Source organism: Salmo salar, chromosome 01 (assembly GCF_965601325.2).
Source record: "Salmo salar chromosome 01, fSalSal1, whole genome shotgun sequence".
In the NCBI taxonomy this organism is placed as follows: domain Eukaryota; kingdom Metazoa; phylum Chordata; class Actinopteri; order Salmoniformes; family Salmonidae; genus Salmo; species Salmo salar.
This window is the reverse complement of record NC_138291.1, coordinates 75,401,440-75,423,164: the sequence shown is the minus strand read 5'-3', so window position 1 is coordinate 75,423,164 and position 21,725 is coordinate 75,401,440. Positions and strand designations below refer to the sequence as shown.

The 21,725-nt window shown below is 43.1% G+C and overlaps 2 protein-coding genes across 2 annotated transcripts in view; both read right to left on the bottom strand.

The window, feature by feature from the left end:
• LOC106608528 (voltage-gated delayed rectifier potassium channel KCNH1) overlaps positions 1–13,774 on the bottom strand; it is an 84,863-nt gene extending 71,089 nt beyond the window's left edge. The window contains exons 1-5 of the mRNA XM_082976632.1: positions 13,372–13,774; positions 9,861–9,984; positions 1,203–1,309; positions 648–776; positions 224–342 (exon numbers count right to left, since the gene is read on the bottom strand). Coding sequence (XP_082832758.1) covers positions 224–342; positions 648–776; positions 1,203–1,309; positions 9,861–9,984; positions 13,372–13,444 — 552 coding nt within the window. The 5' untranslated portion in view covers positions 13,445–13,774. The remainder of the gene's footprint in view (positions 1–223; positions 343–647; positions 777–1,202; positions 1,310–9,860; positions 9,985–13,371) is intronic.
• A 188-nt stretch (positions 13,775–13,962) lies between these two features.
• On the bottom strand, positions 13,963–14,429 carry LOC106608536 (large ribosomal subunit protein mL63). The gene has a single exon (XM_014206496.2). It carries the CDS (start codon positions 14,427–14,429, stop codon positions 14,118–14,120), a length of 312 nt encoding a protein of 103 aa, XP_014061971.1. The 3' UTR covers positions 13,963–14,117.
• Positions 14,430–21,725: the final 7,296 nt, after the last annotated feature.

Sequence of the window (21,725 nt, the reverse complement as noted above, 5' to 3'; positions counted from 1 at the left end):
TTTGTACATGGGTGTGTGTGTGTTATCATTTCGTGCATCTCTATAATCACAAATAAGGACAGAGACAAATAGATTCACAGCACTGGGGCACATGCCTCCACCATAACCAAATGGAATGACAATGGTGTCACACACACACACACACACACACACACACACACACACACCCTAGCTTTATCAGTGTAGTTATAAATAGGTACAATAGACATAAATATTAGCGTACCTCAGCTAGGCGTGAGTGCTTGTGAACGTTCTCTCCCTTGTGTACAGTAGGCTGTAGCTGCTGTAACACCCCTCTACTGCTGGTCAGAGCACGAGTTAGCCGGGCAAACTTCCCCCAACCTGAGAGCGCGAGGCAAAAAAAGGGTTTTGGGATTGGTAGTCTGTGTGAAAATAATGTACGGATACGGATGTACTAAAGGAAGACCAAGATTGAACATATTAACTAACCAGAGTGTTATTATTAATAATGACATGTTTAGATTAAAAGCAGCACCCTGATGAGGGCTTTAGACTAAATACATCACGTTATTATAATACTTTATTGTACAAAGTAGTTAGGACTTGCACATCGTCTCATCTGTAGGGGACTATCCAAGTAAATGTGACCACATCCTTTGTTGCCACTTACAAACTCTGTCACTCACCTTTTGAAGTTTCATCTTCTATTGGTTGTTTAAAGGCTGTGATGTCACTGAAGGTGCACAGAAACAGCACCACTTTTTCCTGTTCGTTTCGTATAGGGGCTATCTTGACAAAGAACCATACCGGCGTTCCTGAGATGAGAGAACACACATTATTATAGCTTTATCTATAATAGTCTTTGATACAAACGGTCAAATGGGGAATACAGCCGTCAACAGAAACGTATTTATTAAAAAAGCACATGGTTAAAACTGGACTCAAAGACCCAGTTCCCTGCTGGCTGGACGGGGAGTTATGACTGGGCCCGTATTCATTAAGCATGTCAGAGTAGGAGTGCTAAACTAGGATCAGGTCTCCACTGATTCATTATGACCTATAAGGCAACACTGATCCTAGATCAGCACTCCTACTATGAGACGCTTTATGGCTACGGCCCATGATCTACAGGGTTAGTACTGTTCCAATTGGCGATGGAACAGCATTGTACATATTCATAAAAAATGGCAGAATACATTAGCGTGACAAAAGGCTGTTTTTTATGTTAACTTGGTACTTACTGTTTTTTTTATACATTAGTATTTCAAATGAGTTCATCTCGTAGTTTTCAAACGTTAGCCGTACTTTCTCGCTAGTATCCTTGTCTGTGAGCTCCCCGTACATGAAGCTAGAAACACAAATGGAAAACAACAGTATTCATTTTTAATGTCACCCAGAAGCACTCAAAAACAAGAGCGTAGACATGTTAGAGTGCTGCAACGAAGTAAAATTAGTCTCTTGAAATGCCTTATTGAGGACAGCAGTGTGTGTGTGAAGTGTTTATCAATGTTTTTTATGATTTCAGATTACTGCATTGTTTGCGCAATCTTTATCTGTTTCACTTACAGTACCAGTCAAAAGTTTGGATACACCTACTCATTCAAGGGTTTTTATTTATTTTTACTATTTTGTAGAATAATAGTGAAGATATCAAAACTATGAAATCACACATAGGTAATCATGTAGTAACCAAAAAAGTGTTAATCAAATTAAAAAATATTTTAGATTCTTCAAAGTAGCCACTCCTTCCTTTGATGACAACTTTGCACACTCATGGAATTCTCTCAACCAGCTTCATGAGGAATGCTTTCCCAACAGTCTTGAAGGAGTTCCCACATATGCTGAGCACTTGTTGGCTGCTTTTCCTTCACTCTGTGGTCCAACTCATCCCAAACCATCTCAATTGGGTTGAGGTCGGGTGACTGTGGAGGCCAGGTCATCTGATGCAGCACTACATCACTCTCCTTGGTCAAATAGCCCTTACACAGCCTGGAGGTGTGTTATGGGTCACTGTCCTGTTGAAAAACAAATGATAGTCTCACTAAACGCAAACCAGATGGGATGGCGTATCGCTGCAGAATGCTGTGGTAGCCATGCTGGTTAAGTGTGCCCTGAATTCGAAATAAATCACAGACATTGTCACCAGCAAAGCACCCCCACACCATCACATGTCCTCCTCCATGCTTCACGGTGGGAACCACACATGTGGAGATCATCCGTTCACCTACTCTGCGTCTCACAAAGACACGGCGGCTGGAACCAAAAATCTCAAATTTGGACTCATCAGACCAAAGGACAGATTTCCACCGGTCTAATGTTCATTGCTCGTGTTTCTTGGCCCAAGCAAGTCTCTTCTCCTTATTGGTGTCCTTTAGTAGTGGTTTCTTGCAGCAATGAAGACCTGATTCACGCAGTCTCCTCTGAACAGTTGATGTTGACATGTGTCCATTACTTGAACTCTGTGAAACATTTATTTGGGCTGTAATCTGAGGTGCAGTTATCTCTAATGAACGTATCCTCTGCAACAGAGGTAACTCTGGGTCTTCCTTTCCTGTGGCGGTCCTCATGAGAGCCAGTTTCATCATAGCGCTTGATGGTTTTTGCGACTGCACTTGAAGAAACTTTCAAAGTTCTTGAAATTTTCCAGATTGACTGACATTCATATGTAGAGGTGAATCCAGGCCCTGCAGTGCCTAGCTCCACTCCTATTCCCCAGGCGCTCTCTTTTGATGACTTCCGTAACCGTAATAGCCTTGGTTTCATGCATGTTAACATTAGAAGCCTCCTCCCTAAGTTTGTTTTATTCACTGCTTTAGCACACTCTGCCAACCCGGATGTCCTAGCCGTGTCTGAATCCTGGGTTAGGAAGACCACTAAAAATTCTGAAATCTCCATCCCTAACTACAACATTTTCAGACAAGATAGAACGGCCAAAGGGGGCGGTGTTGCAATCTACTGCAGAGATAGCCTGCAGAGTTCTGTCCTACTATCCAGGTCTGTACCCAAACAATTTGAACTTCTTTTAAAAATCCCCCTCTCTAAAAACAAGTCTCTCACCATTGCCGCCTGCTATAGACCACCCTCTGCCCCTAGCTGTGCTCTGGACACCATATGTGACCTGATTGCCCCCCATCTATCTTCAGAGCTCGTGCTGCTAGGTGACCTAAACTGGGACATGCTTAACACCCCAGCCATCCTACAATCTAAGCTTGATGCCCTCAATCTCACACAAATTATCAATGAACCTACCAGGTACCACCCCAAAACCGTAAACACGGGCACACTCATAGATATCATCCTAACCAACTTGCCCTCTAAATACACCTCTGCTGTTTTCAACCAAGATCTCAGCGATCACTGCCTCATTGCCTGCATCCGTAATGGGTCAGCGGTCAAACGACCTCCCCTCATCACTGTCAAACGCTCCCTGAAACACTTCAGCGAGCAGGCCTTTCTAATCGACCTGGCCCGGGTATCCTGGAAGGATATTGACCTCATCCCTTCAGTAGAGGATGCCTGGTTATTTTTTTTAAATGCCTTCCTCACCATCTTAAATAAGCATGCCCCATTCAAGAAATTTAGAACTAGGAACCTTGGTTCTCTCCAGACCTGACTGCCCTTAACGAACACAAAAACATCCTAATTCCACTATAATTTAGAATTTCAATAAGCATTTTTCTACGGCTGGCCATGCTTTCCACCTGGCTACCCCTACCCCGGTCAACAGCACTGCACCCCCCACAGCAACTCACCCAAGCCTTCCACATTTCTCCTTCTCCCAAATCCAGTCAGCTGATGTTCTGAAAGAACTGCAAAATCTGGACCCCTACAAATCAGCCGGGCTAGACAATCTGGACCCTTTCTTTCTAAAATTATCTGCCGAAATTGTTGCAACCCCTATTACTAGTCTGTTCAACCTCTCTTTCGTGTCGTCTGAGATTCCCAAAGATTGGAAAGCAGCTGCGGTCATCCCCCTCTTCAAAGGGGGGGACACTCTTGACCCAAACTGCTACAGACCTATATCTATCCTACCCTGCCTCTCTAAAGTCTTCGAAAGCCAAGTCAACAAACAGATTACCGACCATTTTGAATCCCACCGCACCTTCTCCGCTATGCAATCTGGTTTCAGAGCTGGTCATGGGTGCACCTCAGCCACGCTCAAGGTCCTAAATGATATCTTAACCGCCATCGATAAGAAACAATACTGTGCAGCCGTATTCATTGACCTGGCCAAGGCTTTCGACTCTGTCAATCACCACATCCTCATCGGCAGACTAAACAGCCTTGATTTCTCAAATGATTGCCTTGCCTGGTTCACCAACTACTTCTCTGATAGAGTTCAGTGTGTCAAATCGGAGGGCCTGTGGTCCGGGCCTCTGGCAGTCTCTATGGGGGTGCCACAGGGTTAAATTCTTGGGCCGACTCTTTTCTCTGTATACATCAATGATGTCGCTCTTGCTGCTGGTGAGTCTCTGATCCACCTCGACGCAGACGACACCATTCTGTATACTTCTGGCCCTTCTTTGGACACTGTGTTAACTACCCTCCAGACGAGCTTCAATGCCATACAACTATCCTTCCGTGGCCTCCAACTGCTCTTAAATACAAGTAAAACCAAATGCATGCTCTTCAACCGATCGCTGCCTGCACCTGCCCGCCCGTCCAGCATCACTACTCTGGATGGTTCTGACTTAGAATATGTGGACAACTACAAATACCTTGGGGTCTGGTTAGACTGTAAACTCTCCTTCCAGACTCACATCAAACATCTCCAATCCAAAGTTAAATCTAGAATTGGCTTCCTATTTCGCAACAAAGCATCTTTCACTCATGCTGCCAAACATACCCTCGTAAAACTGACCATCCTACCGATCCTCGACTTCGGCGATGTCATTTACAAAATAGCCTCCAATACCCTACTCAATAAATTGGATGCAGTCTATCACAGTGCCATCCGTCCAGGTCATCTACAAGACCCTGCTAGGTAAAGTTCCCCCTTATCTCAGCTCGCTGGTCACCATAGCAGCACCCACCTGTAGCACGCGCTCCAGCAGGTATATCTCTCTGGTCACCCCCAAAGCCAATTCCTCCTTCGGCCGCCTCTCCTTCCAGTTCTCTGTTGCCAATGACTGGAACGAACTACAAAAATCTCTAAAACTGGAAACACTTATCTCCCTCACTAGCTTTAAGCCCCAGCTGTCAGAGCAGCTCACAGATCACTGCACCTGTACATAGCCCATCTATAATTTAGTCTAAACAACTACCTCTTCCCCTACTGTATTTATTTATTTATTTTGCTCCTTTGCACCCCATTATTTCTATTTCTACTTTGCACTTTCTTCCACTGCAAATCTACCATTCCAGTGTTTTACTTGCTATATTGTATTTACTTCGCCACCATGGCCTTTTTTGCCTTTACCTCCCTTATCTCACCTCATTTGCTCGCTTTGTATATAGACTTATTTTTCTACTATATTATTGACTGTATGTTTGTTTTACTCCATGTGTAACTCTGTGTTGCTGTATGTGTCAAAAAGCTTGCTTTATCTTGGCCAGGTCGCAATTGTAAATGAGAACTTGTTCTCAACTTGCCTACCTGGTTAAATAAAGGTGAAATAAAAATAAATAAATAAATAAATAATAAATATCTTAAAGTAATGATGGACTGTCGTTTCTCTTTGCTTATTTGAGCTGTTCTTGCCATAATATGGACTTGGTATTTTACCATATAGGGCTATCTTCTGTATACCACCCTTACCTTGTCACAACACAACGGATTGCTTCAAATGCATTAAGAAGGAAAGAAATTGCACAAATTAACTTTTAACAAAGTACACCTGTTAATTGAAATGCATTCCAGGTGACTACCTCATGAAGCTGGTTGAGAGAATGCCAAGAGTGTGTATACTTCATAGTGTTGACGTCTTCACTATTATTCTACAATGTAGAAAATAGTACAAATAAAGAAAAACCCTGGAATGAGTAGGTGTGTCCAAACTTTTGACTGGTACTGTACATGTTTCAAGCAGACTACCATAGTCCCTGTGCCCAAGAACACCAAGGTAACCTACCTAAATGACTACTGACCCGTAGCACTCACATCTGTAGCCATGAAGTGCTTTGGAAGGCTGGTCATGGCTCACATCAACAACATCATTCCAGAAACCCTAGACCCACTCCAATTTGCATACTGCTCTAACAGATCCACAGATGACACACTCTCTATTGCACTCAACACTGCAATTTCCCACCTGGACAAAAGGAACACCTATGTGAGAATGCTGGTCATTGACTACAGCTCAACATTCAACACCATAGTGCCCTCAAAGCTCATCACTAAGCTAAGGACCCTGGAACTAAACAACTCCCTCTGCAACTGGATCCTGGACTTCCTGACGGGCCGCCCCCAGGTGGAAAGGGTAGGCAACAACACATCTGCCACGATGATCCTCAACACAGGGGCCCCTCAGGGGTGAGTGCTTAGTCTCCTCCTGTACTCCCTGTTCACCCACGACTGTGTGGCCAAGCTTGACTCCAACACCATCATTAAGTTTGCAGACGACACAACTGTGGTCGGCCTGATCACCGACAACGATGAGACAGCCTATAGGGAGGAGGTCAGAGACCTGACAGTGTGGTGCCAGGATAACAACCTCTCCTTCAATGTGATCAAGACAAAGGAGATGATCGTGGACTACAGGAAAAGGAGGGCCGAGCACACCCCCCCGACAGGTCTGTAGAGGAGCAGGTTGAGAGCTTCAATTTCCTTGTTGTCCACATCACCAACAAACTATCATGGTCCAAACACACCAAGACAGTCGTGAAGAGGCCACGACAACGCCTATTCCCCCTCAGGAGTGTACGGCCCAGTTCATCAGTAGGGCCAAGCTTTATGCCATCAATGAACTCTATACCAGGCGGTGTCAGAGGAAAGCCCTAAAAATTGCCAAAGACTCCAGCCACCCTAGTCATAGACTGTTCTCTCTGCTACCGCACGGCAAGCGGTACCGGAGCGCCAAGTCTAGGTCCAAAAGGCTTCTTAACAGCTTCTATCCCCAAGCCATTTACGCTGCTGCTACTCACTGTTTATTGTCTATGTATAGTCATTTTACACATACATACATGTACATATCACCTCAATTACCTTGAGTAACCTGTTTTTATTTTATTTAACCTTTATTTAACTTGACTAACCTGTACACACTGACTCGGTACCGGTACCTCCTGTATATAACCTCGTTATTGTTCTTTTATTGTTGCTCTTTTATTTTTTATTTTATTTTATTTAGTAAATATTTTTCTTAAAACTGCATTGTTGGTTAAGGGCTTGTTAGTAAGCATTTCATGGTAAGGTCTATCAGATCCTCCTCTCCACCCTCTCCGAGTTGGGCATCTCCGGCGCGGCCCACGCTTGGATTGCGTCCTACCTGACAGGTCGCTCCTACCAGGTGGCGTGGCGAGAATCTGTCTCCGCACCATGCGCTCTCACCACTGGTGTCCCCCAGGGCTCTGTTCTAGGCCCTCTCCTATTCTCGCTATACACCAAGTCACTTGGCTCTGTCATATCCTCACATGGTCTCTCCTATCATTGCTATGCAGACGACACACAATTAATCTTCTCCTTTCCCCCTTCTGATAACAAGGCGGCGAATCGCATCTCTGCATGTCTGTCAGACATATCAGTGTGGATGACGGATCACCAGCTCAAGCTGAACCTCGGCAAGACGGAGCTGCTCTTCCTCCCGGGGAAGGACTGCCCGTTCCATGATCTCGCCATCACGGTTGACAACTCCCTTGTGTCCTCCTCCCAGAGTGCTAAGAACCTTGGCGTGATCCTGGACAACACCCTGTCGTTCTCCACTAACATCAAGGCGGTGACCCGATCCTGTAGGTTCATGCTCTACAACATTCGCAGAGTACGACCCTGCCTCACACAGGAAGCGGCGCAGGTCCTAATCCAGGCACTTGTCATCTCCCGTCTGGATTACTGCAACTCGCTGTTGGCTGGGCTCCCTGCCTGTGCCATTAAACCCCTACAACTCATCCAGAACGCCGCAGCCCGTCTGGTGTTCAACCTTCCCAAGTTCTCTCACGTCACCCCGCTCCTCCGCTCTCTCCACTGGCTTCCAGTTGAAGCTCGCATCCGCTACAAGACCATGGTGATTGCCTACGGAGCTGTGAAGGAAACGGCACCTCCATACCTTCAGGCTCTGATCAGGCCCTACACCCAAACAAGGGCACTGCGTTCATCCACCACTGGCCTGCTGGCCCCCCTACCTCTGAGGAAGCACAGTTCCCGCTCAGCCCAGTCAAAACTGTTCGCTGCTCTGGCACCCCAATGGTGGAACAAGCTCCCTCACGACGCCAGGACAGCGGAGTCAATCACCACCTTCCGGAGACACCTGAAACCCCACCTCTTTAAGGAATACCTAGGATAGGATAAAGTAATCCTTCTAACCCCCTTAAAAGATTTAGATGCACTATTGTAAAGTGGTTGTTCCACTGGATATCATAAGGTGAATGCACCATTTTGTAAGTCGCTCTGGATAAGAGTGTCTGCTAAATGACTTAAATGTAAATGTAAATGTCTACACGTGTTGTATTCAGCGAATGTGACAAATACAATTTGATTTGATTTTGTTTGCACAAAGATCCATTTTAATTATCTGATAGTCAAAATATCCATCTTCAAGATACAGTAAGCACGTAGCACACACACACCCTCTGGTTTAACACACTCTGGTCTCACACCACTGATTGCAGCCATTGCAGACATTTCAAAAATAGCTCTGTGGAGTTGTTAGCTTTGAACCACAGGGTAATTCTAATGAGACTGCATTTTGGGGCCTGCTCGGCAAGGATCAAGGCGCACCGGCTCCCAAAGACCATTGGCTTCATCTGACATCACTCCTGACAGGAACATATCTCGACACACCATGCGCCTGCAGACTGGGTTGTCTTCATTAGGGCACACAGTAGCATAACGTTTATGCAACAGAAAATGAACAAAAGCGTTTCTTATTGGACAATAGCTGCTAGGATGCGACATCTCCTTAAGACTGTTGGCTTCATTCTGACAGGAACATGTCGACACATCACGCGCCAGCATGGACAGATTTAGCTTCAGACTGAGGTTCCCAGCTGGAATAGCCAGACAGTAAACAAAAAGTGGTTACCGTAAGGTTCCAGAATTGTTGTGTCTGATTCACACTATAGGGCCGACCCAGACCACACTGTGCTGACTCAGATGATTTATTTTTGCGTTGTCCTTTCCAATGCAGTTCCAGCAACTACTTACAAACTCTGTAACTAGGCCAGCCCAGTACACCTTGGTTTGGTCCGGCTTGGGTCAATAGTGTGAAAAGGGTATTGGTGGCAAGTTATCAGTTGTTTTTGTATGTAAGATGTGCTTAATGTTCTCAGAACTTTAGTTTGAACTTAAAGAAGGGAGCATGGTACCTTAAATGTGGAAAGGAAAACAATAACTACCTCCCAGCGATGATCAAATGTGTAAAAAGAGCTCGAAAACACCCAGAATCTTTCACACGACAACAACTAATCCAGCTGAGCACGCAGAGCTCGCCAACATTGAACAAAGTGACTTTTGGAGAGTCTGAAGAGTGGTTTCAGTCTGTTTGATACTAGGGGTTTATTTCTTCTTGTTTGCTGGCTGGGATAAACACAGTGGGATTAGCTGTAAAGTATGGCCTTTGGTTGGCAGGGAAAGGTGATTCTTTTGTTTTCCTCCATTTTTCTTTTCATCTACAGTATCTGAAATAAGTATGTTAATAGGAACTATGGAGTAAAATGAGCTGAAGAAGACGACCAAGAACCACAATAACACCTCAGTGTTCATTGTTGCTGTTCAATAAAAAGAGATGGAAGGCAGTGTACTGTACCTGCATGTGCTGCTCTTCTGCATGACTTCCGCCCTGTGGTACCCCGACAGCTTGCAGAAGCCATCGTTGCTGTAGACGATGGGCCAGTCCACGATCTGAGCATTCCCAAGGACAAAATTGGTATCTGTCAAAGATGATGGGGAACAGAGAAGGAGGTAAGGCTCACTCGTTGGTGATTGGTCACAGTTATCTACAACACATTACGCGGGGTAGGGAGAACAGTGGAGCAGGATTGGGATAAATTGCATTTCAGTACCGTCATGATAAGGAACTGAATTAAAATTTAAATAAACAATTTGGAAAGAAAACCAAATACATGAATTAAATAAAAAAACTGAAGTGAAATGGTGTTGACACCAACCCAGGGTCGACATCGACAGGCGACAGCACAGTCATATCGCACGATGGAAGCCACTGCAGTACAGTGTGAAAACAGAGCAGCAGAATAATCCTTCACATATGGGTACTGTACTCAGTCTCAGACCATCCTTACCATTAATGCTGAGTAAGTAAGCACTGCATGTGGGGAGGGTTAGTGTCAGTTAGGCTTGAAGGGGTATACATAAGTCATAATGCCTACGTAAGCTGGACATAATGCCTACGTAAGCATTGCATGACACCTCTGGCTTTATTTTGACAGCACCAAAATGTGAAGCTTGTGTTAAAAGAGATGTGTCACTCCCAACACTGGGGACAATAGCATTTATTTCAAAACCACTCATTGTACCTATGAGAAAGTAGAGATAATCCACGCAGGGTTTAAATCAAACAGTGTTGATTTGGTTTTAAATAGATAACTATCATGCTGAGTATTTAAAGTGATATCATTTTTAGCACTGTCAAAATCTCACTTCACGTGTTCCTGGTATACATCTACAATTGATGATTTCTCACAGCGAACATTCCTTTAACCCTCTGTAAGAACCTAAACGTAGACATTAAAGGTTGACAAATACTACCAGCTGATTATAAAATATAATTGATTGTTGTTTCTTTCCCTTATGTAATGTAATACCCCTTCAGATATAGGACTACAGCTATTAGTTCGTATACAGAACGGCATAGAAACATCTGTCTGTCCCAGCCACAGACTCACTGAAGCTTACTACAGCGCGCTGCTATGCTGACGATAGTGTTTCTATGCAGCTACATAGCACATGTATTATATCACATTTGTATGAATTATTGCTTTTGGGAAGGGAGGAAAAGCAAGCTCTGTCAAAATACAACAATACATGACTCAATGTGATGAGGATCAAATTGGTTTTTGATCCGTTCACAAATGATTGACATAGAAGTCAGGCGGCTACGGAGCGAGGAAAGAACCTATAGGTTCAATCATAGACTGTATTAAATAAATAATGAGTCAACTTAAATGAAATGGCTACACTCCACAGACATGTGGTTTAATTGCAGTGTTCCAACAATTGTTTATGGAAGAGAAGATACAGTGGAAATTCCAAGGATATTTATGACAAAGGATTATAGAAAACTCCCAAATCTTAGGGACAAAATCCTGATTTAACCTATTGCTGACTTCAGCACACAAAGAAAGAAAAACATCAAAGTCCAAGCTACACATTCACACCACTGCACTCTTAGCTTCACTCCAATCCTCTGAAGTAACACACACACACACTATCTCTCACACAGACACACACACAGACACACACACACTTAGAATCCAGGGAAAGTGGGAATAGGAGAAGAATATTGTAGCTGTTTATGTGGAGCCTCAAGAGTTACACTGACATAAATATTTCATACCATAAAATATTTAAAAGACATGCTACATGCTTCAATTCTGTTTCCTCGTCTCTAACTCTCTGGAGGCTTCTGGCCTGTTGGCTATGACATTAGGGGACTGACTGTCTCTCTCACACACAGAATATAGATTTAATTTATTTTTTATAAATTGGTTCCTCCCACTAGTGGTTGGTTCCAGCCCCCACTTTTGCACACACAATATGTTGATCACATTGTTGTCAGAAGAAAAGCATGATTGAATCTGCCAGTACATAAAGTCAACCTGGCATTAGCAGTAGCATACTAAATAATAAAGTATGTTCCATCTGTGGTGTGAAAATGTCACTCGTCATCAACATGGAATGGGAACAAAACACAAACTACATGTGCTACCCAACAATAAGAAATACTAACTACACACACTATCCTACCAAACTACATTCACCAAGCTAAATGAAGACAACCAGTAACATTACTGACACAAACACAGTACTATGAAGTAGAACGTTCCATGCCAACATTTGTTATTTTACAATGGTTTTCAAAACAACAGTAGGATGCCATTACTGATGGGTAGCTAAGCATCATTCGTCTATTCCCCAACGAAGAACAAGTGTCCTAGGAATTGAATTACCAGTAACAAACAGTTACTACCCAGCTAACACAGAACATTTTCCTAAACGTTAGCTGGGTAGTGTCTGTCAACCCAAATTAATAGAAGTTAATGATTTTAAATGAAAAGAGAACAGGTGGGGGGGGGGGGGTTATAGGCATCTACCCCCAGGCCAGGATTTTAGACTTATGTCATAGACTTGAATTAATTTACTTTGTAAATTAACAGCAATTGGTACAGAACAACAAACATAGTACAAAAAGTTAATAGAGAGTGAGATTAGGGGAAAAAACATGAGCAGCACTCCAAAACATGGGTTGTTTATACCTGTCTGTCTATGTGATAATGTCCATACTGAAAAGTTAAAAAGAAAAAATGTTAAAAGTGACAATGACAAACGTATTTCATACAAACTGTTATGTTTTATTTTAGTGATTTTTTAATACTATTTCACAACCAACATTTCACCTGGACATATTGCCTTACACACGTTCTTTGAGCTTTTTAACTAAAAGTAGTTTTGTGTAACTTTGCAAAATCACAATGAACCGACAGGCCAAACAACTTTAAAGTGCAATGTAGTAATCCATTATTCTAATTTATGAAGTATATGAAATAAAATGTATTCGAGGTATTTTAGCTTTACTTCATTATGGGGCGACTAGCGAGAAACAGCCGAGGCTATTTTTAAACTGCATAATTTCCCAAATTGTGTGCCACTGCTGATTCCATGTGCACATGCGATAAAATAGGATGCGTCTTTCTGTGAATGGGATGTGCCCAAGCCTGACTGTAAACAAGAGAGATGTGCCAGACAAATAGCCTAGTGGTAACCCATCCATGTCGTTCAATTAATAAGTTCAGAATACCATACAAACTTTACTAAACATTGACGTTTGAAAATAGGCAACAAATGATTCGAAGGAGATGGAAATTGTTTTATTCTGCTTTATGAATATTCTGAAGTCAAGACGATGTTAATGGAGAAAGATCTCCCAGTTTCTCGACCCTCGCCATTATGCGTTTTAACATGCCAAAGGGTAGGCTTCATCGATTATTTAACACCCTAACATATTTTTTTTTTGGTGGGCTACTCAATCTTCAAGTGAATTATCATAGGCATAGCGCATCTCATGTGAGCAAGATCCTTACCGTTAGATCGTCTGACAATATTTTCTAAAAAAGTGTTTTGAGGGGCTACAAGTCCTCTCCTTCCTCCGGCCATCCTCGCTCGTCATTCAGTCGTCCGTGTGTGGGAGCGATCGGTGGGGCTGGTACTATCCGCAAAACGATAACTCCAGATGGCTGTCTTCATGGTCCCCTTTATCTGTACTGAGAAAGTGAGATTTAGGTAAAGGGATCGTCTAGCTGCTACAAAGACTTCTCGCAGTCGATGGCTGCGCAACCCGATGAGCAAGTGTGTGCGAAGTCGAATGAAGCGCTTACAGCTCGTCGCGACTCGCATCTGGGGAACTCTCCTCTGCGCTTGCTAGAGCGCGCCTGACTGGTGGTACCCCAAAACTGATGGATACTCATTCAAACTTCTAGCGCCATCTGCCGGTGATATACGGTATAGCTTTGCGGTGGGACAACTCGGCAATGAGACGCTTCAGGAGGGCGGACATGTGTTTGAGAGGCAGAGGTCCGGGCCTACATCTGGGGGTCCCAGAGGGGTTAGAGTCTATGAAACTCACTAATGTATGCACAATACCGTTTGACATGTATTATAAAGCAAATCACTGGTTGTTTTCAAATATGAGCTTGCTTTATAAAGATATAATTACCAACACTCCATAGTTCATATACATTACATACATTAAGACACACAGGAGTCAAATGGCAGTCAACATGCATGCCCCCTCTCCATCGCCCCACACAAAGTCAATACTCCCTCCTCATTAACTTGACCATGTCCTGGTCGTGTTGAGGTGACTTAGATGATCTGCAACATACTTATGTTCTGGAAACTTTTGAAACTTGGTCTCCTTAATTGTGAGCCAGTTCTGTGCTCGGCGCTCAGCGGCGTGTCCTCTCTCCTGCTCTGTGGTCATGTACGGTCGGGAGATCCAGTACTCGTTCTCCGCCTCGCGCTCCAGGTGCACCAGCATGTTGCGTTTCATCTGCCAGGTGATGGCACGCGGCCTGCGGTACTTCCCGATCCACTGCTTGCCAGAGATGCCTTTCCTCAGCAGGGCCACGGTGAGGAACATGGTGAAGGATGTGGCTCCTTCTCAGCAAGTCCTGGATTTATAGGTTTCAACATGACAGAAAGAAAAACCGTTAGGGTATTGGCTCCATCGAACAGGAGAGGAACATTGGTGTTATCAGAGAGGAAGAGGCAAAGCAAGAGGTTTTACTGCCCCCCAAAAAATCTGTCCATAAAAAATAAGCCCACGAAGTGAAGAATTTTTGTTTGGAGGATAATGAGTGTCAAATTTGGTCAACAAAACAATGTAGTTGCTAATGTGCTACGTCAATTGTCTCAATGAAGTGGATAAAGGTACAATTTGGTACAATTTGGAGTAGTTCGAGTGGCATATCTCATCCCTGCATTGAGGTACAATTTCCGACCCATATCTCGCGTGACCCTAGTGCAGCTCAGCATAAACATGCTTAACGTCATGTATCTTCTGCCAATTCCATTGTCAATATAATAGACAATCTTTGGTGTTAGTGGTAAAACATAACAATGGAGGTCATTTCATCATTGCATTAAACTAAAATCCCTGCTGGAGGTATATATATATATATATATATATATATATATATATATATATATATATATATATATATATATATTTTTTTATGTAATGAAACATTTTTTATGTAATAACATTATTATTGAGAGATATGGGTATATTCATGGCATTCAAAGACCATGGAATATAGCTAGCTAGGTATATAACTAATAAAAATACAAAATGTCAAACAAAATGTCAAAAGACATTTCATCTAACGTTAGAGGATCATGCACAGAAGTTGTCCCTCAAAAGGAGTATGAACGAAAATTCTGGAAAACACCACATTTCATGGACATATTGTCTATTCCATTTTCAGACTAATCCAAGTCATCAGGGCGGGAATATAACATGAGCAACACCAATAATGTAGGCCTATTAAATCATTAAAACTACAAACGTATGTAACGTTAACTACCTATGTTTATCAAAGTGGGCATGGTGGATACATGTTAGTACTAGCCAGAGCCACTGCTACTAGCACATAGTTTAACTCTTTGGAGAAGTAGCTAGTAGTAGTAGCTACTGCTGTAGTATATACTACTAGCTATTTGGTAGCTAGCTAACGTTACAAACGCGTTATGCATGAATTGACTGGAAAATTGGTCCTCGCTCCATCTCATTTGGATTACCTGTCAGTTACGAGATAACTTGTTGTCCAAATCCAGCTTTATTGATGTTATTTTCTTGTACCTAGCTAATTCTTGCATGTGAGTCGCAAAGACATCTTCTTCTTCTTTAAATTTGTATCGGCGGATCGCACACAACTGAAAGGAGCGTACACCGCCACCTAGAGTACTGGAGTGTGAGGCCGGTCACGGGTTCTATCTTCTTCCTTGATGATGTTTAACGGTGGTTGGCATCCAATAAATGTTGCATTACCGCCACCTACTAGACTGAAGTATAACTCCATTATACGTTACTTGAAAAAAATTAAAAATACCCTACCATTTAAACTACATTTACATTTACATTTAAGTCATTTAGCAGACGCTCTTATCCAGAGCGTCTCACTAAATAAAATAAATAAATAATTATACAATTCAAAAAAATTATAATAATACATTTAAAAAAAATTATAAAAAAATGATAAAATCACAACTCCTCTATTTCAATCTATTTAGTCCTACTTCAGGGCAACAGCCTGAAAGGATGGGACACCACCACTTAACACACCCTGTAACTATTCTGACGTCAAGTCTCTCACACCCAAATACCTCTCTGCAGCTGCCACCACAACCTCAATTTTCTGCGATTTACGATCCATCCCTGCAGTACAGTTGATAACCATTGCTATAAATGCAAAAAATCCAATCTTACTGAAACATACAGTACCAGGCAAAAGTTTGGACACACCTACTCATTCAAGGGGCTTTCTTAATGTTTACTATTTTCTACATTGTGGAATAGTAGTGAAGACATCAAAACTATGAAATAAAACATTTGGAATCATGTAGTAACCAAAAAAGTGTTAAACAAATATATTTTATATTTGAGATTCTTAAAAGTAGCCACCCGTTGCCTTGATGACAATTTTGCACACTCTTGGTATTCTCTCAACCAATCAATCAATCAATGAAATGTATTTATAAAGCTCTTTTTACATCAGCAAATGTCACAAAGTGCAATACAGAAACCTAGCCTAAAACCCCAAACAGGAAGCAATGCAGATGTAGAAGCATGGTGGCTAGGAAAAACTCCCTAGAAAGGCAGGAACCTAGAAAGAAACCTAGAGAGGAACCAGGCTCTGAGGGGTGGCCAGTCCTCTTCTGGCTGTGCTGGGTGGAGATTATAAGAGTGCATGGCCATTTAAGGCCAGATTTTTCTTCAAGATGTTCAAACGTTCATAGATGACCAGCAGATTCATGAGGTTGTCACCTGGAATGCATTTCAGTTAATAGGTGTGCCTTGTTAAAAGTTAATTTGTGGAATTTCCTTCTTAATGCTTTTGAGACAATCAGTTGTGTTGTGACAAGTTAGGGGTGGTATACGGAAGATAGCCCTATTTGGTAAAAGACAAAGTCCATATTATGGCAAGAACAGCTCAAATGAGCAAAGAGAAATGACAGTCCATCATTACTTTAAGACATGAACGTCAGTCAATACGGAACAGTTCAAGAACTTTCAAAGTTTCTTCAAGTGCAGTCGCAAAAACTATCAAGCACTATGATGAAACTGGCTCTCATGAGGACCGCCATAGGAAAGGAAGACCCAGAGGTACCTTTGCTGCAGAGGATAAGTTCATTAGTTACCAGCCTCAGAAATTGCAGCCCAAATAAATGCTTCACAGAGTTCAAATAACAGACACATCTCAACATCAACTGTTCAGAGGAGACTGTGTGAACTCCTTCAAGACTGTTGAAAAGCATTCCAGGTGAAGCTGGTTGAGAGAATGCCAAGAGTATGTAAAGCTGTCATCAAGGCAAAGGGTCGCTACTTTGAAAAATTTAAAATGTAAAATATATTTTGATTTGTTTAACACTTTTTTGGTTACAACATGATTCCATACATGTTATGTCATAGTTTTGATGATATTATTCTATAATGTAGAAAATAGTAAAAATAAAGAAAAGCCCTTGAATGAGTAGGTGTGTCCAAACTTTTGACTGGTACTGTATATCACTTGTTGGCCTATCCCTCTGTATTGGTACAAATCTACTACTCACACCACTCCTCTCAGGATCCCTCCCCTTGACCCATCTTCCTCTACTTTCTTCATTGACTCAGCATATGACAACTTCTTCACTACTCTAACCCTGGAAACCTCAATCTGCCTCTCTCACACTGGACATTTCTGATTTCCAGCCACATGGGTACCCCTACAATTAACAAATATCACTACTTTCCCAATACTACACATTCCTTTGTCTCATGCCCTTCTGCACACTTCTCACACCTAGGAACCTCCCTCCTACACACTGCTGCCACATGCCCAGAAGCTTGACACCTGTAACAACGTAATGTATTCGGCACAAAATCTTGACCCTGTCTGCGTCGCACCAAACAACGAGCATCACAAACACCAGGAATCTTCCCTTCAGTTGGTCAACTTTCACATTTACCGCTACCCCAGTAATCACTCCTTTCAATGGCACCCTTTTCTTGAGAGCAAACAATTCACATCTCTTGCCCCCATTCGTTTAACGCGGAGCGCCTGCTCCCTCTGACCAGCAGAAACACAAACAATTATCACAAGACCACTTCTGCTTATCCACACCGATTCCACAGCACCCAACTCTGTTTTCACCCACCCTGAAACCACAAATGGATCAGCCAAAAGGCAAGGGTCCACTTCTTCCAAATACTTTACTCCTACTGTCAAAGACTCATCTTTATCCTGACCCTCGGTGCAAGCCTCGGGCTCCGAGAACTTCACCACACCTACCACCTCCGACACTAAGCCCTCATTCACTTCCATTTCTCCTCCTGTCCTCAGCTCACTCTGCTTACACTTTCTACCATTCTTCTTTAACAAACCATCTCAATCTCACCCTCTTCCTCCCTCTCTCTCTTAGACCTCCTCTGCCTCTCTTTTCCCTCCATTCCTACTCCGTATTCCAAGTATACATCTCCTTATGATAATACTGCACTTCTCCTGACATACATCTTGTTCTTGTCTTCTCAAGGGACCCCATTTAACCGGCTGTCACAATATCCGTACAATCAGCACGAACCCCTCAGGATGTAGAACGGCCTCCATATTCATTTAGCTATTTCTTTTATCCAGCCCTGTGATTCAACCGCAGGAGGTTGGTGGCACCTTAATTGTGGAGGACAGGTTCGGGGTAATGGCTGGAGCGGAATCGGTGGAATGGTATCAAATACATCAAACACATGGTTCCATGTGTTTGATGCCATTCCATTCGCTCCGTTCCAGACATTATTATGAACTGTCCTCCCCTCAGCAGCCTTACCTGGTTTCCACCTACCATTCTGGACTGTGAATAAATTACACTTTGTGACACAAAAAGGGAAGGGATAACAACGGGGAAAAGGCAAGAAAATTGCCCTACCAACTAACCCTACATACACTATTCCGCTACTTGGCCTTTTCTGATCCTACACCAGGCAGACATCCTTGGAGGATGGGACACTGTTGTTCAACACACCTCGTAACTCTTCTGTAGTAAAATCTCGTACACCCAAGTACTTCTCTGCAGCTGCCACCACAACCTCTATTTTCTGTGACACGTTCCATTTCTGCAGTACAGTTGATAACCATGGATATGAACGCTAAGAAACCAACCTTACTGAAGCACATGTTATTTCTATCACTCTGTATTGGTCTTGTCCTCCTCACAGGGATGCTCTCAGGATCCCTCGCCCTGTACCCATTAAGACATTTATTTCCTTTTTCTTCTGCTTCTTCTTCTTCTGCTTCTTCTTCGTGTGAATTTATGGCATACTAGACGCTGTGTTGCATATTGCTGCCTTTCGCCGGTCAGAGTGCGGATTGCACATTTTGGTCACAAAAAAGGGGGAAGGTGTCAAATGTTTATTACACAATCATCTAACCCTGCACCTATATACCAACCCTGCACCTATATACTACTAAAACTCACCCTCTCTGGATCTCTCTCTTTGGGCCTACTCACTGGGGGGCTCCCAGTCAAATCCCTCACCCTTGGGCTATCCTCTACTCTCCTTACTGCCTCAGCATATGAAATCTTCCCTACTCGACCTCTGGCAATCACAACTTGTCTCTCTCGTACAGGACACTTCAGATACCCAGCTGCATGGGTGCCCCCACAGTTTACACACAGTGCTTTCTCAAACCAAACTTCACACTCCCTCTGATTAGGCCCTCATGCACACTTTCCACATCGTGGGATCTCCCTTCTAAATACTGCTGCCACATGTCCGAATCCTTGGCACCTAAAGCACTGTAGCGGTTTCAGAACAAACACCCTCACCAAATAGATAATAGACTGTACCCTAGCATGACCTTATCAGGTAGAAACTCCATATCAAAGCTCAACAAGACAAACAGGGTATCCTCAGTCTCACCATTTTCACCAGTCTGCATCTCACCAAATGGCGGGCGTCAAAAACACCAGGAATATTCTTTCTCATTCACCTCTACACGTATCCACCTCTACACTGATCATTCATTTGAGCGGGGAGCAAAGCACGATGCAGGCTGAGCCCCGAAACGTGTGACGCGGAGCAACTGCTGCCTCCTCGCGGCCTCTCCCTGCCTGCAACTAATAATTCTCAATCGGATAACTGAAGGTCCATAGAACATCAAGACATTTCCTTCTTCTCCGAATTCTACAGTAAGCAAGAGGAATCAACCATTTGACATGTAATGACTATTCTATCTCAGCTGGAGATGCCATTACACAGAGTTTGCTGCAAGAAAACAATAATCCAGTTGTTTCATCAAAGTGACGGAAAAGGTTTCAGACTTCTCTGGTTTCATGCTTTTTTTGGTTTGATAAGTTAAGACATTTATACCAATGAATTTCATACAGAGATAAGTAATGTGCTTCAAAATGAAATACATTACATGACCAAAAGTATGTGGACACCTACTCATCGAACATCTCATTCCAACATCATGAGCATTACCATGGAGTTGGTCCCCCCTTTGCTGCTCCACTCTTCTGGGAAGGCTTTCCACTAGATGTTGTAACATTGTTGCGGGGACTTGCTTCCATTCAGCCACAAGAGCATTAGTGAGGCCGGGCACTGATGTTGAGTGATTAGGCCTGGCTCGCAGTCTGTGTTCCAATTCATCCCAATGGTGTTTGCTGGGGTTGAGGTCATGTCTCTGTGCAGGCTAGTCAAGTTCTTCCACACCGATTTCAACAAACCATTTCTGTATGGACCTCGCTTTGTGCATTGTCATGCTGAAACAGGAAAGTCTGAAGCACAGAATCATCTAGAATGTCATTGTATGCTGTAGAGTTAAGATTGCCCTTCACTGGAACTAAGGGGCCATGCCCGAACCATGAAAAACAGCCCCAGACCATTATTCCTCCTCCACCAAACTTTACAGTTGGTACTGTGCATTGGGGCAGGTAGCATTCACCTGGCATCCGCCAAACCCAGATTCATCCGTCGGACTGCCAGATGAGGAAGTGTGATTCATCACTTCAGAGAACGCGTTTCCATGGTTCTAGAGTCCAATGGCGGCAAGCTGACGCTTGGCATTATGTATGGCGATATTAGGCTTGTGTGCGGCTGCTCGGTAATGGAAACCCATTTAATGAAGCTCCCGATGAACAGTTTGTGTGCTGACGTTGCTTCCAGAGGCAGTTTGGAACTCAGTAGTGAGTGTTGCAACCGAGGACAGACAATTTTTACGCTCTACACGCTTCAGCGAGCTTGTGTGGCCTACCACTTCGTGGCTGAGCCGTTGTTGATTCTAGACGTTTCCACTTCACAATAACAGCACTGTTGACCAGGGCAGCTCTAGCAGGGCAGAAATCTCACGAACTGACTCGTTGGAATGGTGGCATCCTATGATGGTGGCACATTGAAAGTCACTGAGCACTTCAGTAAGGCCATTCTATTGACAATGTTTGTCTATGGAGATTGCATGTTTATGTGCTCAATTTTATACACCTGTCTGCTATGGGTGTGGCTGAAATAGCATAATCCACTAATTTGAAGGGGTGTATACTTTTGTATACAAAGTTTAGGTACTTTTATTTAATGGGTTTTAAAATCTGCTGCAGTTTTTACGCCAGATATGTAATAACTACAGTGGGGTCTGAAATTATGGGCAAAAATGACAGTTTAAAATAAATCATAAAAATACTG

What these genes read in the sequence shown, in the direction of transcription:
- LOC106608536 (XM_014206496.2), bottom strand. Translation starts at nt 14,429, where the DNA reads ATGTTCCTCACCGTGGCCCTGCTGAGGAAAGGCATCTCTGGCAAGCAG.